Source organism: Oncorhynchus tshawytscha, linkage group LG20 (assembly GCF_018296145.1).
Source record: "Oncorhynchus tshawytscha isolate Ot180627B linkage group LG20, Otsh_v2.0, whole genome shotgun sequence".
Classification (NCBI taxonomy): domain Eukaryota; kingdom Metazoa; phylum Chordata; class Actinopteri; order Salmoniformes; family Salmonidae; genus Oncorhynchus; species Oncorhynchus tshawytscha.
Window position 1 is genome coordinate 44345619 of NC_056448.1, and position 25123 is coordinate 44370741.

Here is a 25123-nt window from a genome sequence, read left to right on the forward strand (position 1 = left end):
CTACCTGAAAAAGAACCCATTTGGAACCAAAAGGGTTCTACCTGAACAAAAATGGTTATTCAAAGGGTTCTCCTATGGGGACAGCTGAATAAACCTTTTAGGTTCTAGATAGCACCTTTTTTTTCCCCCTAAAAGCGTAGCTATACATTATGCATTGAAGTGCATGTTTTTTTGGTCCTATACTTAGCTTCAAATCACCACAGACACGTAGCCTTGTGTTCCATTTAACTTCAAGGGTTCTCTGATTCTCCTTTGGAGGCGGAACGATTCAGTTCCATGGCACTGGACACACAAACAGTGCGCACCAATAGCATCCCGCAGCAGCAGAATAGTGCAGAAAAAGTGGTACTGGGAGGGCAAGGGGAGGGCTTCTCTCCAGTTGCCTCAATCTCGGCTTCGCCCTCTTCAAGAGACTGTTCACTCGGCATGGCACATTAACTTTAACGCTCACTTTGGAAGGAACCTCTCCACTCGACGTCTCTGGATTTACAGCACTTGCTTATTACTTCAATTTCTCTGCAATATTGTAATTTGGGAGCCGGAGAATTCACCAGAAACTCAACGCTTTGCGTCGACGCTATTATATATGTTTCCATCCCGCACGATATAGGGACACGCTAAACCACTCTACATTGAGCAGGTGACAACCTTAAACCGTTCTTGACAAATGTGTTCCTTCGCTATGTCACGATTTAGTCTGTAACTTAAAACGTTTTTCATTGAACAAACACCAATAGGCTATTTATCACCGCGCAGTAAAAGTACAAAAATCCCAAGTCGTGTCTATTAACTACTCTTTCCCCCTGGTTTTGCCTCTGCAAAGAAGTTCAGTGTGCAACAAGGAGGGGTTTGGGGTGGAAAAGACCACACTGTCTGTGACCATACATTGTTATGGAAATTGCAACAGGTCTCGAATCATTGGAGAGACGCTTCTCGGCAAGGAATCATTCTGCCTGTTCAAAGATGCTGGATGGTATTAAAATCGAAGATCATTTTAGAACGGGAGCGGCCACGTTGGGCGTTATGATCGGTGAGTTTACGGACGGATGGGACCATATTATCTCTTAATATTCAAAAGTAAAGACACCATATGATATTTTGATTTAACGGATTCATTCTCTTAGTCTCATATGCCAGCCTGTGACGGCAAGGCCTTACAGAACACTTGGCATGCACCTGTAGCAATAAGCTACAAATAAGACGCATTATAGAAATTCAGATTTCATATTGCCTGTTCAAATTATGTATGCAAACCCAACAGTAACTTTAACCTAACTATTCTCCTGACATCGATGTTAGTGGCAGGTTTAACTAGTGGCAGGTTTAACTGTTGCTTATGCATTATATTTGTAAGTAATTTAGTAAGTTTGAGCAACAAAGCTACGCCTACTAATATTGTTTTTATCTCCCTAACATTCATTACAACTTTTTTATTGAGTAGAAAATCCTTGCCGTGTGTGCACTCAATATTATGACATTATGTATGTGAATCTGAAAGGTACAGACATTCAAATGTTCGTTTATCACCCAGGTGCTGAATGCCATCATCAGGCCGTCTGCGAGGGATGTCAGCGGCCTATATCCGACCGATTTCTGATGCGGGTCAACGAATCGTCGTGGCACGAGGAGTGTTTGCAGTGCGCGGTGTGTCAACAGCCGCTTACCACAACTTGCTACTTCAGAGATAGGAAACTCTACTGCAAAATTGACTACCAACAGTAAGCACATATATCTTTCTATTTTCATTGGTAATTGGACCATGGTCGACAATGGAGTGGACTATATACCACCAAACTCGTTTGCCTTTAGCGCGCTCCACATTGGCGCAACTCTTTCTCTTCGCATTTTGTATCAAATACATAGTGGGGATTTTTATCTTATACAATCTCTTACTCAAGTTTGTGTTCCATAGCTATGTAGCTATGTTTTTTTTAAATGATCATAGAGTTTGACAATTGTGCTATTTTTGGGCCTATGCGCCTACTTCATAATTCTTCGAATTAGCCTTTGGAAACTAACCTAGGTTTAGGCCTATTTGCCAGAGAAGTTATATATATAATGTTAACGATTATTTAAAACTCATTTCTGTGTAGTTTTAACAATAAAACAGACCTAATTTAGTCTTCAGTTAACGATACATTCTGTTTCATATTGAAGTCATGCGTTATTATTTGAAGGCCTTCTACTAAATATATATTTTAAATGTCTTCGTATTTGGTTTTAGTGACTGGGAAATATCACATAGCATTTTGGTTTTGTGGTATTGTCATTGAAGTCAAAATCTTAAGGTAAAGATTTTGCACAGTGTATGTAGAAATGAAAGTTAAATGAAATCTAATCAGACAGTTTTGACGTGGGGGTTCTATGTCTATAAACCTTGGTAAACTATATGGGCAAAAAATGTGTCTGATATAAGATCAATAACCTATAATCACTGCATCAAAAAAAAAATTAAATGATGTGTTTTAGAAATGTATATAAGATGATCTCTGCAATATAACATTTCTATATTGCCCGTGCTATTCGGGATCCTTGGGACGTCACTACCCCATTGAAGTAGACGTTTTTAAAATCGTTAGGTTATGGGTAGCGGTTTAGGGAAGAGACGTCCCAAGGATAGAACTGACCATTTCTATACTCGCTGTTGAGTAATTCTCTTTTGTACTTTTCAGAACGAATTCTATGATTATAAAAACCACAATACGAGGGATAATACTTTCTGTCATTGTCAGTAATATTTTATCAAGCTGACAACGCCTTTTATTATTACAGACAATAAAGTACAAGTATTAGGCTATAACTATTATTACTATATTATAATAATTATATCCTCTTACTATTACCATGCTATAACCTTTGTGCAGTTATAGCCTAGTTTTTATCATTTTGTAGGTTTATGTGGGGTGTTGTGGCGCTGGCGCGGTTGTCTCTATGTATCAAACTATTGGGATTTAACATTTAGTTGTATGTTACATGGTCTAGTTGCATGGTCTCACTAGTTATGAGGTAACAGAATGGTAGAAATGATCAAAACGAAACTAAATCAGAAAAAATGAAGACCTAATAATGTGTTCAATGTGTGCCTAAACACAGTTGTGATATTAGAAGATATAAATCATGATATTAGAAGATATAAATCATGACATTAAGCAGATATACATAATGATATTAGCAAGTATAAATCATGTGTAGTTCTGAGGGGCTGCCTCTGGTGGGGTTAGCAGTTAGTATATGTGGGGGCCGTGTGCAGACAGTTTGGGCAGTGTGTAGACGGTGGGGTGTTTCACGTTCTCAGCTCACTGCACTGTTGCTCTTCATGCCTGTCAGTAAGTTTTAAGGGCTCTTTGTCCAAGGGCTTTAAACATTGCTACTTCAATCACTGCGACATTATCGCTCCCTGCTAGAAGTCTGGCAAGGAACAATGGGCGACATCCATTGCCTGTGTCTGTCTGCCATTCAGCAGCCTTCCCCCGACATGATGGCAAGCAGTTTGTAGGAACAATGGGAATTTTCATAGCCGCAGCTCGGAATTCCTTCACCTGAGAAACGCACAGATTCAAGGGCTTTGGCGCATGCATGTTTAAAAAAAAAAAAAATTGTATTTTTTTTTTTTTTTTACCGCAGGTCAAGAGTGGTGTACTAACGTTACTAGAAGCTATTGCTAGTGTTTTGATGACGTAAGTCATTGAGGTATATGAGGGAGATATTGTAAACGTGTTAGTGGGAAGCTTGCCAATAATATGAGTGTGCAAATCAAAAGGTCATGAGATTTTTTTAATGTACTATATTTTTTTTCAATCCACGTGATTTTTTTTTTTTAATGACCTGCTGTCATTTTATAGTGTCATATTTGAGGTTTTGGCTATGCTTTTCTCCTAGAATTTTGTCATTGCGTTCCTACATTTGCTCCTACGAGGATGTTGTTGATCAGCTGAAAGATAGTGCCTTGAGTCTACATTCAGCCTGTGTCGTTGCTGTGAATATTTGTAGTTTCATTCTGGGGTAATGCAAACATTGGTTTAGGCCACGATCAGTCAAAACTAAATCAGATTTTTGAAAAGTTAATATCTGGGCTTGGTGCCCAAACCATAATGAAATGATTTGTAGGCCTCTCTTCAAACTCAAAATCCTCATTATTGTCAAAAAGTTAACTGACTTTATTTTGTATCCCTGTAAATCTCAATTTAGGATTTAAGGTGATTCACACATTTAATGTAGACTAATAGGCCCACATTGAAAACATGATATTTGAATGTTTCTATTAGTTTTCTACTGGGATTATTTTCTTGAGAAGTAGTTTGAATAGATTACATGTCACCAAAAGGTGACATTTAAAAAAAAATGTAATCATTACAATAAATAAGTACAGCATTTTAAACTTAACTTCCAAAACATTCAAATTGCTTATAACAATAATTTAGAAATAGTTATCAGAATAGCTTTGTGTTATGCCAATTGTTGCTTTTAAGTATATATTTTTTCTCCACATGTTGATGTAATTTTTAAATATTTTTTTAGACTTGTTTATGTGGGTATTGAAACAAAAACAAATTGAATGATGGATTGTAATAACATTATAGTATGCATTTAATGTTGTTTTATCCAGTATTTTCCTTTGTGGTAGTCTAGAGCAGCTAAAAGCAGTGCCCGTCACTGGTCAGGCATGCTAGCTGTGTTCCTGGGGGCTAGTCCAATAGTGAGCAGGATGCCTCTGCATGTTTAGCCCTTTGTTAAACCTCTCCATTTCAAGACACATCTTTAACGCTCACACAGCCTTGTCGTAGTACTTGCAGCCTCTTTCAAACACATGACAAGAAATACACTTATCAATTCTCTCGCCTAACTACAAAATAGTGTTTACTCACAATGATGGGATACTTAGAGATGTCATTCACACTCATTCTCACTTTTTATGGCACTCATTTAAGACACATTAGTCAGACCTAAGGCAAAGCCGGCAGCCCCTGACAGGTCGCTGGAGAGAAGGAAGCAGACAACACACGGTGCACTGTAATTATCTGTAGGCTACTGTAAATCCTAATATTTCCATCCCTCCCCAGCAAACTAAGGTTGGTTCTGTGAAAGTTCCAAGAACATTCGTTAGGTCTCGGCAAATGTTCTCATAACACAAAAACTGTCCAGTTTTGGTGATGATTATAGAATATTTGCATAAAACATTTGCCTTATGTCGCAAGAATGTTCCTAGAATGTTCCTAGAACACATTTCATCTGTTCTTTTAAAAGGTTCCCAGAATGTTTCATTAGGTTGTGGTAACATTCTAATGGGAACATTAGGTGAACATCACAAACGATATGTTCCCAAAACACAACTGTCCAGTTGTGCAGCTTAATTCTCCAATGTTTTATTTTGGGGTGTAAAAAAAAATATTCACCTGATGTTACAAGAACGTTCCCAGGATACATGTCATATGTTCTATAAAGGTTCTCAGAATGTTTCATTAGGTTGTGGGAACAGTCGGGTGGGGATATTGTGGGGAAATCACAAAACATAAGTTCCAAAAAACACAAAAAAACTGCCCAGTTGTACGGATGATTCTACAATGTTTCTTTTAGGATGAAAGAACGTTCCCAGGATACATGTCATATGTTCTATAAAGGTTCTCAGAATGTTTCATTAGGTTGTGGGAACAGTCGGGTGGGGATATTGAACGTTCCCAGAGTCTTCTTCTTTATGGTCAATCAGGAATTCCATCCTTCCTTTAGACATAGCAACAACAACAACAAAATAGTTTTACCTTTATTTAACTAGGCAAGTCAGTTAAGAACTCTAATTTACAATGAGGGCCTAGGAACAGTGGGTTAACTGCCTTGTTCAGGGGCAGAACGACAGATTTTTACCTTTCGGTTACTGGCCCAACGCTCTAACTACTAGGCTACCTGCCGCCCCACTCAAGGAAATACGGGTAACTGGGTTGTTCACCCAACCTCTTTATATACTGCATACTACTGGACCATATTTACAAGGTATCCAAAACTATGAGTACTTATCTAGGATCACTTTTGCTTTTTAAAAAGTAAATTTTTACACAATGTTTTATTTTTTTTGTGAGTCTAAATTCTGTATTTCTGACCGTATTTATACATTTGGATGAAATAAAGCCATCCTTTCTTTTAGTAGAGTATATCTGAGCTTTAATTTCAATGTTTTTTTTTTCAAAAGAAACATGAATATGTGGGTTTGAACCTGCAATCTTCAGCTCTGCAGTCAGATCATTAACCCTCTGCACCAACAGGGGATAGCTGTGGCCTTGTGGGTTTTCAGCCAAATATGGTCAATCAGGACACCATTTCTGAGTTGTTAAAATGTTCCCGTCCTCTTCATATGCTGTGATTTTATAACACTATTTTATCGTTTTCTTTCTTCATCATGTGTTGAAAGTCTTAAGAAATGGGATATTAGTTGGATAGAGATTCCTTTAAATAGCTTGTATTCATGCTTTTTAAAATACAGATTCAGAACCTTCAAACTATATAAGAAAACGTCTTGACTTTTTTTCTGCATTTCAAAATCACAGCATATGAAGAGGATGGTCATATTTGAATAACTCAGAAATGGTGTTCTGTGTCCTGATTGCCCATGTGCGTCTGAAAACCCACAAGGCCACAGCTATCCCCTGGTTGCCCATAGTGAAGACTGTACAATACAGGTGTCCTGTGCAACTGAACTTAAACATTGTATGAATACCATCACAGCTGATCATGTTCTAAATAAATATGCCAATTGTCATGTCCCCACCATGTTACCACAACCTAATCAAACATTCTGGGAACCTTTTTTAAAGAACAGACAAAATGTGTTTTGGGAACACTTGTAACATCAGGTGAAAGTTTGTTTCTGTACTCAATAGAAACATTGTTGAATCATCTGCACAACTGGACAGTTTTTTTGTGTGTGTTTTGGGAACATATATTTTGTGATTTCCCCCACAATGTTCCCACTAGATTGTTTCTTTAGGTTGTGGAAATATTCGGGGAACCTTTAAAGAACAAATGAACTGTCTTACAGGAACGTTCTTGCAACATGGGGTGAATGTTTTACACAAACATTCTATATTATTCACTATGAATGGACAGCTTTTTTGTGTTATGAAAACATTTTCCGCAACCTAGCGAATGTTCTGGGAACTTTTCAGATAAGTTATTTTGGTTTGCTGGGAAAACATTACTGGTACATTGTGTTATTACGTTACCTGGAAACCTAATGAGAACGCTTGGGGAACGTTCTGTGGTGGTTGTTACAAATGTTGTTTACGACATTTTAGTGAACGTTAGGAGAACACTATTTTTTGCAATACTATTATGTGTCGAAATATATTTAGTTTCTGGACTTTATACCTGGATAATGTTTGTCAACAGGCTACTTTTGAAAATGTGTTTCGTAACATTATTTCACCTCTGGGGATAATGTGTTCTGGGACATTTCTGGGAAGTTGTACCCCTGGCAACATAATTATTTGCATGGATTGAAACTGTGATGAAATACCTGCATCTTATTCAATATAACAATAATACAAATAATATATGGCAAACAATTGTATTTGTGCATACATTTTACGTATGGGTGGCCCCAGCGGCGATCAAACCTGTGGCCTTTGGCATTGGAAATGCCTTACTCTACCTACCTAGCCACACAGCGCCACATATTTGATTGTATGTTGTGAGAAAATGGCAATACATTTTAATATTTTTACGTGAGCATGAGATGAGACTGTGTGCTGGGGACTGTGTGCTGGGGGAGAGTAGACAGTGATGTCATTTCACCATAGAATAACACAGAGCTGCTCCAAACCTCACCGAGGCTAACATGTGGGCTCCAGCCAATTGGGGTTTAGGATGTCTCCCTGGCAACCAGGCGACTATGCAGCAGGCTTTGCGTGAAATTTGGAGAGGAATGCCGTGTGTGTGTGTGTGTGTGTGACTTTGAGAGTCATTTATTTGTTTTCAGAACAAAGGGAGAAAGCAGAATAATCCTAATAATACATTCAATATCAGTATTTTTGGTCACCATCTTTCCAGAACACAAAAGCAGATCCTTCGTTGAGAATAATAGTTGAAGTGCATCTCAATGGATTAAATGATTGTTTGTAAATGTTGGATGGTATCCCACTAAACATTTCCAACGTCCATGTACAGTACAGTGCCTTCAGAAAGTATTCACACCCCTTGTTGTTAGAAAGTGAGATTAAAATGGATTTGATTGTCATTTTTGTTGTCAATGATCTACCCAATATACTCTGTAATGTCAAAGTGGAAGATAACTCTATAGCATTTGTAAAAAATAAAATATATATAAAAAAAACACATATGTCTTGATTAGATAAGTATTCAACCCCCTGACTCAAACACATGTTAGAATCACCTTTGGCAGCTATTACAGCTGTGAGTCTTTCTGGGTAAGTCTCTAAGAGCTTTGGACACCTGGATTGTACAATATTTGCACATTATTATTTAATACATTCTTCAATCTCTGTCAAGTTGGTTGTTGATCATTGTTAGACTCTAGTCTTGCCATAGATTTTCAAGACTATTTAAGTCAAAACTGTAACTAGACCACTAAGGAACATTCAATGTCATCTTGGTAAGCAACTCCAGTGTATATTTGGCCTTGTGTTTTAGTTTATTGTCCTGCTGAAAGGTACATTTGTCTCCCGGTGTCTATTGGAAAGCAAACTGAACCAAGTTTTCCTCTAGGATTTTGCCTTTGCTTAGCTCTATTCTGTTTATTTTTATCATAAAAGAAACTCCCTAGTCCCTTGTCGATGACAAGCATACCCATAACATGAAGCAGCCACCATCCTTGAAAATATGAAGAGGTACCCATCAGTGATGTGTTATGTTGGATTTGTCCCAAACATAACGCTTTGTGTTCAGGACACAGAGTTCATTCCTTTGCCACATTTTTTGCAGTTTTACTTTAGTGCCTTATTGCAAACAGGATGCATGTTTCTAAATATTATTTCTTCTGTACAGGCTTCCTTCTTGTCACCCTGTCAGTTAGGTTAGTATTTTAGAGTAACTATAAGTTTGTTGATCCAACCTCAGTTTTCTCCTATCACAGCCATTCAACTCTGTAACTGTTTTAAAGTCACCATTGGCCTCATGGCGAAATCCCTGAGCGGTTTCCTTCCTCTCCGGCAACTGAGTCAGGAAGGACGCCTGTATCTTTGTAATGACTGGTTGTATTGATACACCATCCAAAGTGTAATTAATAACGCAAAGGGATATTCAATGTGTGTTTTTATTTATTTTTTATACCTATCTACCAATAGGTGCCCTTCTTTGTGAGGCAATGGAAAACCTCCCTGGTCTTTGTGGTTGAATCTGTGTTTTGAAATGCACTGCTGGACTGAGGGACCTTACAATTATCTGTATGTGTGGGGTACAGAGATTGCACACAGTGAGTCCATGCAACTTATTATTTGACTTGTTAAGCAAAGTTTACTCCTAAACATATTTAGGCTTGCCATGACAAAGGGGATGAATACTTATTGACGCAAGACATTTTGGGATTTTTATTTTTGATTAATTAGTACAATTTTCTAAAAACATAATTCCACTTTGGGGGTATTGTGTGTAGGCCAGTGAAAACAAATCTACATTTGATCTATTGTAAATTCAGGCTGTAACATAACAAAATGTGTAAAAAGCCAAGGGGTGTGAATTCCTATGGAAGGCACTGCATTTCCTGGTTGTGGCTGCTCCTGACGTGGAAAGCCGTAGCTCCTGACGATTGTTCCCCTGGCGATGGAATTCTAGGGGCGCTTTGTCCGTTGGGACAGGGCTCGAACCCAACGGACTCTCTTTTAGCTATGTTTATATTACTTCTGCTCAGAAAATATTTCTCAGTTGACAGAGACAACAGAGCAACCCTCCTTCTAGAACAGTAAATAAAAAAATAAAAAACTTAATTAATAAGGAGGAAGAGCTCTGAGATTTTTTTTTTTTTTAGCAGTTTTCTCTGAATGAAATGCCATATTCGTCACTCATTTCAATTCAGGCAGATTTGACAGGGCACGTTCAGTTTTAGTAAACCCTCAACATGTCTTGAGTGGTTGATGCTGAAAAGAGCAAGCGAACACAGTTGTTCAGTCCTGAACACACACATCCCTCGTGGGTGATGATGTTCTTTGTTGTGCTGATGGGGACTTTTTTTGGTCAGTGGCCATTAGCGAATCCTTCTTTTTTAAATGTTGTTTTTTAATTAACTACAGCTCAGGACCCCGGTTTAAAATGCTGACTAAGAAGATTTTTTTGACCTGCATGCATGTTTTTAAACCTACACTATCCTTGACCCCCCCCCCCATGTCTTATCCACCCACAGGGGGAGAAACAATATTTATACATCTACTGTATTTGAGCGTGGTAGACTTTTGACTATGGTCCTACAACCAATTCAGGCCCTTTCTTAGGGACTGTTGGGTTCTATGGTTATGTGGAGATTTTCAGGGATGTTCTCTTTACGTGAAGAGATTAGAGCGTCTCCTGTACTTTTTGGCCAGTTGTACTGGATTGTTAGCAAACACAGAAAGCCCTGAGGTATTTGCACATCAGTCTATGAGAGGTTATTTCAGAAAGAGCAAGTGGAGAGCATTTAGCTGTTAAATCAAAGAATTACACAGAGTGATTTGAAGAAAAAGTTATCTTTTTAATGTATCTATCTATCTATCTATCTATCTATCTATCTATCTATCTATCTATCTATCTATCTATCTATCTATCTATCTATCTATCTATCTATCTATCTATCTATCTATCTATCTATCTATCTATCTATCTATCTATCTATCTATCTATCTATCTATCTATCTATCTATCTATCTATCTATCTATCTATCTATCTATCTATCTATCTATCTATCTATCTATCTATCTATCTATCTATCTATCTATCTATCTATCTATCTATCTATCTATCTATCTATCTATCTATCTATCTATCTATCTATCTATCTATCTATCTATAAAAATAACATTTTAGTAAACCCTCAACATGTCTTGAGGGTTGATGCTGAAAAGAGCAAGCAAACACAGTTTAGCAAAATGCTCTTTTCAGCATCAACCACTCAAGACATGTTGAGGGTTTACTAAAATGTTATATATATATATATATATATATATATATAGAGAGAGATGTATATATTCAGAAGAAAATAGCCCAAGTTAGCAGCTTGTACAATATTGACAAGATATTGCTTCAGCTTGCCTGGCCTCTGGCTCAGCAGTGTGTTTCAGCGTAGCTTTAGCTTGGGCGTGCTCAGTAAGGAAGTATCTAGTTTCATATCAACACATCCTTCTCAGTCCTACCATCCAAGTGTGGTGATGCAATTATCTATCATTCCATAATGTGCATAGTTTTCAGTCTTCTTTTTTTATTGAGCTGTTTTTCTGCTTCTGTACCAAACCACTCAGTTGTTTTGGATGCCATATTGTTGGTGACAAGATTATCCTCACGTTCTTTTCTTTGAGTTAACAGGATACGTGCATTTTTATTTTATTTTAGTGTGCAAGGTACAATTTTGTTGACAAATCGTTGCCTGGTCTCCAAATTGTTTTACAATTTTTTTTTTTAAGGGCACTCCAAAAATACTAGTAAGCGTCATCCAAAATACGGTGCTGGATGTTTACAGGTTTTGCCAATAATGAGAATCTGTTTCAGAAACCACTTTTCTTTTACGTTTTATTACAGTACAAAACTATTCATAATGACCTTTTTTATTTTTTTGCGCTTTTCTCAAAATTGTCTGTCACAGAGCACTTAACAAAAGGTCCAGACCTGAAGTCATTTGACGCTCGAAACAACACAGCCTCTTCCTCCCTGAAGGCCTGACAACCTCAACGTGACTGTTTATGTGTTACTACTATAGTTTGATTAGCCCATTCCTGACCCTGTCAGCGAGAGCGATCCATCTCTCTAACGAGAAAAGGAGCACGGTGTCACAGATACAGGATGAAGACTCCCATGTAATATTGTACCAATTGTTTTACTGTAAAAAAATATATATATTTTACCAGGTAAGTTGACCGAGAACACATTCTCTTCTACAGCAACAACCTGGTGAAGAGTTAAATGGGGGGGGGATGAATGAACCAACTGAAAGCCGGGGATGATCAGGTGGCCACGATGGGGATCAGATTGGGAATTTAGCCAAGACACCGGGGTTAACACCCCTACTCTTACGATACGTGCCATGGGAACTTTAGTCACCACAGAGTCAATCAACAAGTACATGACACTCAGCTTAAATGCACACAAGATATTCAAGAGTCCACTGTTCATTATTTTATTCAATTTCACAATCTTGACTGGGTAGTGAGTTGTCTTCTGTAGAAATATTGAGCAGGAATGCAACCCTCGATTCCTGTGAAGACAGACAATGAGGTACAAAGCTCCTACCTCTGTAAGTCACTCTTACTCACAGGCAAATGTTAGTAAAATGACTTGGATTCCCCCCCAATATCATTCAGGCAATGTGACGTTTCTGTAAGATCTTCCTGTTCTCTCGGGATGGCCCTTTTTCGCACACACATGTGGAATGGAGTCAGGGAGCAAGCCTCCTCCCACTTCCTGTATGTTACCCCCCCCCCGTAGTGGAATGCTTCTCCAAATACAGCGGCCCACCTCTTCTTCCACCGGGGTGCGAGGAGTAGCTGTCACCACTGTGGCAAGTGCTGCCATGCCGGCGCTGTGTACCCAAAGCCCCGCTCTCGCGCCCAAACGCCACATTCTACCAGCGTGTGGAGACGCAGGCGCAACCTGACAGAGCCCCCCCCCACGAGAGTATTTGAGTAGAAGGACTGCTCCTTGCCCATAGACACGTAACTACGGGTGGCATAAACACTTAACTGTGAGTGGCATAAATTGTTTGGGATTAATGACAATCCACTATCACCATACAAGCAGAGTGAAGCTACTTGAGTTACATGTTAACCCATAAGAGATGTGAGAGAGACTGGGTAACATGTTAACTAACCCATAAGAGACTGGGTAACATGTTAACTAACCCATAAGAGACTGGGTAACATGTTAACTAACCCATAAGAGACTGGGTAACATGTTTAACCCATAAGAGACTGTGTAACATGTTAACTAACCCATAAGAGACTGGGTAACATGTTAACTAACCCATAAGAGACTGGGTAACATGTTAACCCATAAGAGACTGGGTAACATGTTAACCCATAAGAGATGTGAGAGAGACTGGGTAACATGTTAACTAACCCATAAGAGACTGGGTAACATGTTAACCCATAAGAGATGTGAGAGAGACTGGGTAACATGTTAACTAACCCATAAGAGACTGGGTAACATGTTAACCCATAAGAGACTGGGTAACATGTTAACTAACCCATAAGACACTGGGTAACATGTTAACTAACCCATAAGACACTGGGTAACATGTTAACTAACCCATAAGAGACTGGGTAACATGTTAACTAACCCATAAGAGACTGGGTAACATGTTAACTAACCCATAAGAGAATGGATAACATGTTAACTAACCCATAAGAGACTGGGTAACATGTTAACCCATAAGAGATGTGAGAGAGACTGGGTAACATGTTAACTAACCCATAAGAGACTGGGTAACATGTTAACTAACCCATAAGAGACTGGGTAACATGTTAACCCATAAGAGATGTGAGAGAGACTGGGTAACATGTTAACCCATAAGAGATGAGAGAGAGACTGGGTAACATGTTAACCCATAAGAGACTGGGTAACATGTTAACCCATAAGAGATGAGAGAGAGACTGGGTAACATGTTAACCCATAAGAGATGAGAGAGAGACTGGGTAACATGTTAACCCATAAGAGATGTGAGAGAGACTGGGTAACATGTTAACTAACCCATAAGAGATGAGAGAGAGACTGGGTAACATGTTAACCCATAAGAGACTGGGTAACATGTTAACCCATAAGAGATGAGAGAGAGACTGGGTAACATGTTAACCCATAAGAGACTGGGTAACATGTTAACCCATAAGAGACTGGATAACATGTTAACTAACCCATAAGAGACTGGGTAACACATTAACTAACCCATAAGAGACTGGGTAACATGTTAACCCATAAGAGACTGGATAACATGTTAACTAACCCATAAGAGACTGGGTAACACATTAACTAACCCATAAGAGACTGGGTAACATGTTAACCCATAAGAGATGAGAGAGAGACTGGGTAACATGTTAACTAACCCATAAGAGACTGGGTAACATGTTAACCCATAAGAGATGAGAGACTACTCTGAGCTATCACTGATAGCCCTTAACCCTTGCCCCCACCTTCCCACTTTTTCATATACACCCTCTTCATCTTCTAATGAGATTATGTTACCCCATGTTTCTGTAGCAGCTGACTGACACTGATCTGTAATTTTATCACTAACTGTGACACTAAGCTCCCCTCCGCTTTGTCCTCAACGGAGGGGCAACGGAAGACCGGGCTCCTAATCCCCTTATTTGTGTCAAGCACGGAGGAAAATGGTGGAAAGAACAGTTCAGAATGGGATGGGGCTCTATAATTACGCCCACACCCCCCAACCAACAAAACCCTCCTTGGCCAAATGAGCATGAGAATTATATCCCCCCCGGTGCACTTCCAACACCCAGCTCTGCCAAGAGTATTGATTTGGCAAAATTCCCTGAAGTATCTTTTCATCCTTTGGTGTCGGGGCCTTTTTCATATTTCCAGTTTTAAAAAGTCAGTGGTTGCCAGTTCTGTCTGTGTTCTTTTCAGCTAGACTCTTCTTTAAAAAAAATTTTTTTATTATCCTGGCTTTGCCAATATTGCTTTTAAATTCTAGATCTCCCTCTTTCTCTCTTCAGGTTGATACGGTGTACTTGAAGGATGAAAGGAAGGAGTTTGCTCTCACTCTCTGTGAGAGTGTATTTGATGATTCCACTCTCTGTGAGAGTGTATTTGATGATTCCACTCTCTGTGAGAGTGTATTTGTATTTGATGATTTCCTCTATGCTATATTAATACCATAGACTTGGAGAAAAAAAATGTAGGCCAACCTCCTTCCACGGTTCATTGAAGGCCAACCTCCTTCCACGGTTCATTGAAGGCCAACCTCCTTCCACGGTTCATTGAAGGTCAACCTCCTTCCACGGTTCATTGAAGGCCAACCTCCTCTTCCACGGTTCATTGAAGGCCAACCTCCTCTTCCATGGTTCATTGAAGGCCAACCTCCTCTTCCGCGGTTCATTGAAAGCCAACCTCCTCTTCCACGGTTCATTGAAGGCCAACCTCCTCTTCCATGGTTCATTGAAGGCCAACCTCCTCTTCCATGGTTCATTGAAGGCCAACCTCCTCTTCCATGGTTCATTGAAGGCCAACCTCCTCTTCCATGGTTCATTGAAGGCCAACAGCGAGAAATATCATGAATTCATGAATTCAAATGATTTTAAGGTTAAAATATATATATATATATACAAAAATCTGTTGCTGGAAATACTGCCGTTTAAGTGGATAGAGGTGAATAGGGAGACGTGTTTGGATGGTGGTCAACGGTCTGCCATCACCACATTTGGCAAATATCATGAGAAACACAAAGGCCTTGCCCCCCCCACCTCTGTCGCTACCAGGAATGCCGCAGGAAAGCCCCCCTCACTGGTTTTCCTTTGAGTACAGTGCCTCGAAATGGACTGGAAGGTGTCGCTTCAAGATGCCACTCTTTCTGTATGGAGCCTCTGCAGTCTGCACTCGCTGTACGGTCCTATACTCCCCTTTATGGACCTGGGCATGGTACATTCCTTTGTGCACACACCCTGGTTGGTCATGTTTCCAGGTGGGGGAGTCCACCCATGGAAGCGGTTTTATGGGGGGAGTTTATTTATTTATTTGGCATTTCTAGGGAGTTTTTCCTAGCCACCCTGCTTCTACACCTGCATTGCTTGCTGTTTTGGGGTTTTAGGCTGGGTTTCTGTACAGCACTTTGAGATATCAGCTGATGTAAGAAGGGCTTTATAAATACATTTGATTTGATTGATTTTCACCTCCAAGTGTTTTGGAAGTCTGTTAGGGCAAAAGACCAGATACACTGAAACAAATGTCGTCACTCTAAAAGTCCCATCAGGTGGCCTGATTTTCAGATACGTCACGTGAACAGGACAATCAGGGAAAGGGTTCTTATTGCAAAGCATGTAAACGTTTTTGAAACAAACTATTTATATTCATCTGACTATACACAATAATTGTATTATTGTGTGTCATGTAACCGTGAGCTCATTGGCTTCCTCTCAGTTCTGTTGGGGAAGCAGGTGGTCTAACGGAGCCTTGGTCTGGCGTCTACCTCCCCAAACCCTCTGCACCACCGACTCCTCCACATTGAGCTTCAATTCTTCTTCATGTGAGTTATAGAGACGTTTTTTTGAGAAAAGACGTAGTTGCAAAAACCTCTTTATCGTACGTCATTATTGCACATTTTAGACTCAAATAAAAGAGAAGTTAAGGAGGAATTTATTGTGAAATCTTTGTAGCCTTTTGGAAAATGATCCGCGTAGCTGTAGACTTCACATGACTAGTGAGGATATACGGCCTCTGACACCTTTTAACTTTTTGTATATTACGGTGGAATCTGTTGCTAGGAAATCGGTGTAGATTTCTGCACAAAGCGTCTCCTTGCGACCTCAGACACTCCACTTTATCTTCCTTCTGTCTGGCTACGTGTTCCTCCCTGTTACACAAGACGATAAAGCCTGTCAGTGAAACTGTGGAGCCTCTTAAATGTTTTGCTATCTGCCCCCTCTGTCCAAGCCAACCATAATTCATTAGTAAACGAGAAGGCATGCAGGGTGTCACATTGTAAAAATTAACAGCTTTGTTTTATTAGAAACCAAAAGATCTAGAGTGTTCTCCATCTATCAAAGGGAAGGAAGTGTACCAGGGAGTACATCCAGGACCCGGGCACAGCGGGCTGTCGGTAACTCTAAATATGCTCCATCCCTCTTGGAGTGCGAAGCAGAGGGGAATAAATGCTCAGTAAACCCAAAGAAACAACATTGGGACCAGCAATAGCTCCTTTAAACTCTCTCTGTTTGGGTATTACAGAACTCCTTTAAACTCTCTCTGTTTGGGTATTACAGAACTCCTTTAAACTCTCTCTGTTTGGGTATTACAGAACTCCTTTAAACTCTCTCTGTTTGGGTATTACAGAGCTCCTTTAAACTCTCTCTGTTTGGGTAATACAGAACTCCTTTAAACTCTCTCTGTTTGGGTATTACAGAACTCCTTTAAACTCTCTCTGTTTGGGTATTACAGAACTCCTATAAACTCTCTCTGTTTGGGTATTGCAGGGCTCCTTAAGTATTGCAGCTGATCACCAACCACTCTCATGGCAAAAAAACCAAAAACAACCCTCAGTGAACATTTTGCAGATAGGCTTTCATCGCCTCCCGAGCCACTTCAGTCAACCCTTGCCTCGACACCACTCCTCCTCCCCTCACCCCATGCTCCTCTAACTAAAGTGATTTGTGCCACAGGTCCTCTGACCCCAATGGAGCTTGAAAAATAAGAGTTTTTATTGAGCAGATCTAAATAAATAGAGCTGCATAAGGAGGGAGGGGCTTGGTGTCTGGTTAATATGGGGAGGGAGGGGCTTGGTGTCTGGTTAATATGGGGAGGGAGGGGCTTGGTGTCTGGTTAATATGGGGAGGGAGGGGCTTGGTGTTAATATGGGGAGGGAGGGGCTTGTGTTAGGTTAATATGGGAAGGGGCTTGGTGTCTAGTTCGTATATGGAGGGAGGCGCTTGGTGTCTATGGTTCGTATAGGGAGGGAGGCGCTTGGTGTCTGGTTCGTATAGGGAGGGAGGGGCTTGGTGTCTGGTTCATATATGGAGGGAGGGGCTTGGTGTCTATGGTTCGTATAGGGAGGGAGGGGCTTGGTGTCTATGGTTCATATAGGGAGGGAGGGGCTTGGTGTCTGGTTTGTATAGGGAGGGGCTTGGTGTCTATGGTTCGTATAGTGAGGGAGGGGCTTGGTGTCTATGGTTCATATAGGGAGGGAGGGGCTTGGTGTCTATGGTTCGTATAGGGAGGGAGGGGCTTGGTGTCTATGGTTCGTATAGGGAGGGAGGGGCTTGGTGTCTCTGGTTTGTATAGGGAGGGAGGGGCTTGGTGTCTATGGTTCGTATAGGGAGGGAGGGGCTTGGTGTCTATGGTTCGTATAGGGAGGGAGGGGCTTGGTGTCTATGGTTCGTATAGGGAGGGAGGGGCTTGGTGTCTCTGGTTCGTATAGGGAGGGAGGGGCTTGGTGTCTCTGGTTCGTATAGGGAGGGAGGGGCTTGGTGTCTATGGTTCGTATAGGGAGGGAGGGGCTTGGTGTCTATGGTTCGTATAGGGAGGGAGGGGCTTGGTGTCTCTGGTTCGTATAGGGAGGGAGGGGCTTGGTGTCTATGGTTCGTATAGGGAGGGAGGGGCTTGGTGTCTATGGTTCGTATAGGGAGGGAGGGGCTTGGTGTCTATGGTTCGTATAGGGAGGGAGGGGCTTGGTGTCTCTGGTTCGTATAGGGAGGGAGTGGCTTGGTGTCTCTGGTTCGTATAGGGAGGGAGGGGCTTGGTGTCTCTGGCTAATATGAGTTCTGTAGGACTAAGTGCTTTTCCAGCGATGACAGCTGCTGAGTATGTATGCCGCTGTTAGTCTGTGTAGCAAGCCTGGCCTCTTCTTAGTCCACAGAGACTATGTTTACGCCCTTGTATGCTCACAGGGGGATTATGCAACCTGACAGTTGTGAAGAGTGTATCTTCCAGTCGTTCTATAGAGGTTAATTAAGGATACATGAAGGGTTTTTCATCACTTTAAAGGACAGGCTTTAGCAATGAAAAAATGCTGTGTGTGCGGGGATCCTGTTTGCCATTTTGTTGTCTGAAGTATGAAATATGAATCTTCGCTTTTTTTTTGTGTCTTTGTATCTTAAATACTAACTTGTCAAGGACTTTGCCTCCTACTGCATTAGAACAAAAATTATTAGCCCAGGTTCAGTGCTCAGAAGGATTTAGAGGCAGATAAAATATTGCCCTTCCTTGGCACACTTCTAAGTCTCTCCCCAGTGACCTCAAAACATCTTACTTGGCATGAGAAGAACATCAGCCAGTAGCAGGATAGGAGGCTGAAAGTGGAGCACATCTCTGTCCACGCAACCTTTATAAATAGCAACCTAGCCGTGCTCTGTTAGATTCAGAGGTTGTACGTGGAAACTGATACTTACAGGAGAAAAGCCAGTTGATGGAGACGTGTGTTTTCTTCACACCGTATCGCCCCCCCCCCCTCCCTTTCAAAAGGAACCCTCTGTGTTCGACCACCCCGGGGGGTCCACAGGGGCTTGGGCAGGGTTGGGCGGTCTCAGACGCATGCCGAACATTCTAAGTGGATGATGTGAATGTGGTGCCAACTTTGGGCGGCTGACACTTCTATTCCCTGGCTCCAGCAGGTGGACGGATCCTGTCGTTCCCTTGCTCTTAATTCTCTCCTAACCATAACTTCCACTCGCTTGTACTTTTTAATTAATAATAAAATATATATATATATATTTCTTGCCACTCTTGGCTCAGTCTTTATTAGTTTCGTGCGTCAATAATTTTTCATTAAATTTCATTTTTCTCATTGAAGGGCTTCTGAAATGTAAGGCCTAATTCTAACTTCACATCAATATGTGATTCACGTGTAAGTTTCATGCCTGTTTATGGTAGAATTCAGCCCTTACTGTTTAGGTAGAATTCAGCCCTTACTGTTTAGGTAGAATTCAGCCCTTACTTTTAGGTAGAATTCAGCCCTTACTGTTTATGGTAGAATTCAGCCCTTACTGTTTAGGTAGAATTCAGCCCTTACTGTTTAGGTAGAATTCAGTTTACTGTTTAGGTAATTCAGCCCTTACTGTTTATGGTAGAATTCAGCCCTTACTGTTTAGGTAGAATTCAGCCCTTACTGTTTATGGTAGAATTCAGCCCTTACTGTTTAGGTAGAATTCAGCCCTTACTGTTTATGGTAGAATTCAGCCCTTACTGTTTAGGTAGAATTCAGCCCTTACTGTTTAGGTAGAATTCAGCCCTTACTTTTAGGTAGAATTCAGCCCTTACTGTTTAGGTAGAATTCAGCCCTTACTGTTTAGGTAGAATTCAGCCCTTACTGTGCTGGTCGACTCCCTCTGTGCTGGTCGACTCCCTCTGTTTACTCCCCTGTGCTGGTCGACTCCCCTGTGCTGGTCGACTCCCTCTGTGCTGGTCCACTCCCTCTGTGCTGGTAGACTCCCTCTGTGCTGGTCGACTCCCCTGTGCCTCTGTGCTGGTAGACTCCCTCTGTGCTGGTAGACTCCCCCTGTGTGCTGGTAGACTCCCTCTGTGCTGGTGCTGGACACTCCCTCTGTGCTGGTAGACTCCCTCTGTGCTGGTAGACTCCCCTGTGCTGGTAGACTCCCCCTGTGCTGGTAGACTCCCCCTGTGCTGGTAGACTCCCTCTGTGCTGGTCGACTCCCTCTGTGCTGGTCGACTCTGTGCTGGTAGACTCCCCTGTGCTGGTAGACTCCCCTGTGCTGGTAGACTCCCCTGTGCTGGTGCTGTGCTGGTCGACTCCCCCTGTGCTGGTAGACTCTGTGCCTCCCCTGTGCTGGTAGACTCCCTCTGTGCTGGTAGACTCCCTCTGTGCTGGTAGACTCCCCCTGTGCTGGTAGACTCCCTCTGTGCTGTGCTTTGTGGTAGACTCTGTGCCCTCTGTGCTGTAGACTCCCTCTGTAGACTCCCTCCCTCTGTGCTGGTCGACTCCCTCTGTGCTGGTCCACTCCCTCTGTGCTGGACTCCCTCTGTGCCCCTGTGCTGGTAGACTCCCTCTGTGCTGGTAGACTCCCTCTGTGCTGGTAGACTCCCTCTGTGCTGGTCGACTCCCTCTGTGCTGGTCGACTCCCTCTGTGCTGGTCGACTCCTCTGTGCTGGTAGACTCCTCTGTGCTGGTAGACTCCCTCTGTGCTGGTCCACTCCCTCTGTGCTGGTCCACTCTGTGCCTAGACCCTCTGTGCTGGTAGACTCCCTCTGTGCTGGTCTGTGCTCCTCTGTGCTGGTCGACTCCCTCTGTGCTGGTAGACTCCCCCTGTGCTGGTCCACTCCCCATGTGCTGGTCAGGGGGCCTGTGCTGGTCAACGCTCTCTGTGCGGGTGACTTCAGACTCTCAGCGTGCGAACGGAGCCTTGCTTTCGGCACAGGCTGTGGATGGCCATACACCCCAGCAGTAGGTAGTGCTCAGGGTAAAGCCATACACCCCAGCAGTAGGTAGTGCTCAGGGTAAAGCCATACACCCCAGCAGTAGGTAGTGCTCAGGGTAAAGCCATACACCCCAGCAGTAGGTAGTGCTCAGGGTAAAGCCATACACCCCCAGCAGTAGGTAGTGCTCAGGGTAAAGCCATACACCCCAGCAGTAGGTAGTGCTCAGGGTAAAGCCATACAAGCCTCCCCTCCACCCAGCATTACTGCTGCTTTGACACGGCCCAGCAGGGGGAGCTGGCGAGGGAGAAGAGGTGTGCTCAGGCCTTCCGCTGGGCTCGACGCCTGGGATGGCATGATACAAAGAGTCCCTCTCCATGCCTGAATACATGGAATCTCCTACTCTGCTCTACGTCCAATTGGCTGATCTGAAGCCTGTGTAAAAGTACCTCCTTGGTGACCTGAGGTCCACTGCCACTGCACGATATGTCGTGAAGCATCACCACATAACTACAGTATTAGAAGGGTTGGCTCTGACCGAAATACTGCAGACTGACTGATCTCCACATAACTACAGTATTAGAAGGGTTGGCTCTGACCGAAATACTGCAGACTGACTGATCTCCACATAACTACAGTATTAGAAGGGTTGGCTCTGACCGAAATACTGCAGACTGACTGATCTCCACATAACTACAGTATTAGAAGGGTTGGCTCTGACAGAAATACTGCAGACTGACTGATCTCCACATAACTACAGTATTAGAAGGGTTGGCTCTGACAGAAATACTGCAGACTGACTGATCTCCACATAACTACAGTATTAGAAGGGTTGGCTCTGACCGAAATACTGCAGACTGACTGATCTCCACATAACCAGTATTAGAAAATACTGCAGACTGACTGATCTCCACATAACTACAGTATTAGAAGGGTTGGCTCTGATCTCCACATAAATACTGCAGACTGCAGACTGATCTCCACATAACTACAGTATTAGAAGGGTTGGCTCTGACCGAAATACTGCAGACTGACTGATCTCCACATAACCACAGTATTAGAAGGGTTGGCTCTGACAGAAATACTGCAGACTGACTTATCTCCACATAACCACAGTATTAGAAGGGTTGGCTCTGACAGAAATACTGCAGACTGACTGATCTCCACATAACTACAGTATTAGAAGGGTTGGTTCTGACAGAAATACTGCAGACTGACTGATCTCCACATAACTACAGTATTAGAAGGGTTGGCTCTGACAGAAATACTGCATGCTGTTGTTTAGCCTTGTCTTTTGATGCATTTAATGCCTTTTATTAGCCATTATTGCAATTATCTGGAAGACTCGTCAGGTACCCATAAAACTTCAGCATATACTTATATATACTTATTCTTCGGGGGGGGGGCGGGGCGGGGGGGGGTTCAGAGATGCTAGTATCTCTTTACACTCCATAAGGGCCTGACGCTGCATCTGAACTTTGCTCTGGAAGACGGATAATTCAATTTCCTCTTGTTATTGTTTTTTTGCTTACCCAGTATCCCATTGCTTTCTTTGTGTGGTGTCTCCCCAAATATTTTCCCTTGACTCTGTAGGGATTTATAGCGTCTCTCTCTCTCTCTCTCTCTCTCTCTCTGTAGTTAGATATTGTTTGCAGTCATGTAAGACTTGAGGGATGGCCTTTTGCTTTGACTTAACTGTTGATCTGTAAATCATTAAGACGGCGAACCACGTGATTACGTGGTACAGTATGACGGTGACACCACTTACATTTCTTTGGGGGGGGTATCCTGTCCTGTTTAAGTTTATTTATTGTCGCTCACAGATAAAACAGAAGAAGTGGGACATTTACATCGTTAAAAAATGGCGTAGTAAATAGCTAAAAAGAAAAACACATACATTTTGAGTGGTTTAAACACCAAACTCATCCTTTTTTATTTTATGTGAGGCAAATCACCCTGATACCTTCCTCCACCTCTGCTGCGTGGTTTGAAGTGAGTCCTGTGTCTTCACCATGAGCAGCACTCCACCCCTCAGCTTGGAATGGCATGTGTGTGTTAGTGAGAGCACTGTCAACACGGCGGTGCGAGCCGAGCCTGGACCGGGCGGCCTGGGAGAGTTTTCGAGAGCAGGCGTGACCACATGACGCCCTCTCACCTCACCGCACTCGTGGCTGACACATCCATGCAGGAAAAGTAGTGTCCATCACCCACCCATGCACACACATCCATGCATGCAGGTTGCTTAACAGGGTTAACTTAACAGGCCGCGTTAACAGGTTAGGCCGACTTAACAGGTTGACTTAACAGGCCGTAACAGGTTCTTAACAGGTTGACTTAACAGGTTGACTTAACAGGTTGACTTAACAGGCCGACTTAACAGGTTGACTTAACAGGGCCGACTTAACAGGTTAATTTAACAGGCTTAACAGGTTGACTTAACAGGTTGACTTAACAGGTTGACTTAACAGGTTGACTTAACAGGTTGACTTAACAGGTTGACTTAACAGGCCGTTAACTTAACAGGTTAACTTAACAGGCCGACTTAACAGGTTGACTTAACAGGTTGACTTAACAGGTTGACTTAACAGGTTAACAGGTTCTTAACAGGTTGACTTAACAGGTTGACTTAACAGGCGTTAACGACTTAACAGGTTGACTTAACAGGGCTTAACAGGTTGACTTAACAGGTTAACAGGACTTAACAGGTTGACTTAACAGGTTGACTTAACAGGCCGACTTAACAGGTTGACTTAACAGGCGTTAACAGGTTGACTTAACAGGTTGACTTAACAGGTTGACTTAACAGGCCTTGACTTAACAGGTCGACTTAACAGGTTGACTTAACAGGCCGCGTTAACAGGCCGACTTAACAGGTTGACTTAACAGGCCGACTTAACAGGTTGACTTAACAGGTTGACTTAACAGGTTGACTTAACAGGCCGCGTTAACAGGTTGACTTAACAGGTCGACTTAACAGGTTGACTTAACAGGTCGACTTAACAGGTTGACTTAACAGGTTGACTTAACAGGTTGACTTAACAGGTCGACTTAACAGGTCGCACACACGCACACCTTTTATTATATTGCAAAACAAATTGGTCAGTTTAATTCTGCCAGAATGAGGAATGCCTTCCAATGCATTTTTAGTTTCAGTGAACTCCCTAAATGTAAACTGGTGTACCAAAATTCTCTACCTCCTGGGTACAAATACCAACGACGCACGCAGGCTTGGGGCCCAGAACATGGCGGCTCGGGTGACCCACTGTGAGTTAAGGGATCTCAGAGAGCCGTTGGGAGCTAACATGTTTGAGCTCTGTGGGAGGCAGCTTGATGTGCACTGTTTGGGGAGGAACGTTAGGACACACCCACTCAGAGAGAGAATACGCAGGTTTTACAAACCTCAGGGAGAGAATAGGCAGTGATTGGTCAACAGTAGGGATTCTTTAAAAAAAATATATTTGTTGTCATTCAATGAGAGACAACTTGTTTTCATGCACATTTTTTCACTGAGAAATACTGCCCCAAGCATCTTAGTTAGATTTAAAATTGAGCTACTAAGATCACTTTGGCAAAAATATTCAAATTAATGACAGATTTCTTGAGCTATCTTAGAATAATTTAGACTATTTTGAGGAAGCTACAGTGTCTCAAAATGGACAAACAGTACCATTGCTGCTCTTTTCTCGTTTTTCATGCGAAGGTATTTTAAGGGGGTATGCAAGCACACTCGTTCGGTTTGCCTAGCCGACTTCGGCTAACCGCCAGCTGAACTGAAACATGCCGAGACCTTAATAGTTCTCCGACCACCTCTGCTGAAAATGCATGGTGGGGTTTTAAGCCTTGATGAACAAATGTTTCATGTGTTTACACAATGTTAGCAATGTCTAAATCAGATGCTAAGCTAATGGG

The 25123-nt window shown here is 42.1% G+C and overlaps 1 protein-coding gene across 1 annotated transcript in view; it reads left to right on the forward strand.

Annotated features, from left to right (window-relative positions):
• Positions 1 to 421: 421 nt before the first annotated feature.
• LOC121840215 (LIM homeobox transcription factor 1-beta-like) overlaps positions 422 to 25123 on the forward strand; it is a 91581-nt gene continuing 66879 nt past the window's right edge. Inside the window, exons 1-2 of the mRNA XM_042302717.1 lie at positions 422 to 1030; positions 1532 to 1718. Coding sequence (XP_042158651.1) covers positions 892 to 1030; positions 1532 to 1718 — 326 coding nt within the window. The 5' untranslated portion in view covers positions 422 to 891. The remainder of the gene's footprint in view (positions 1031 to 1531; positions 1719 to 25123) is intronic.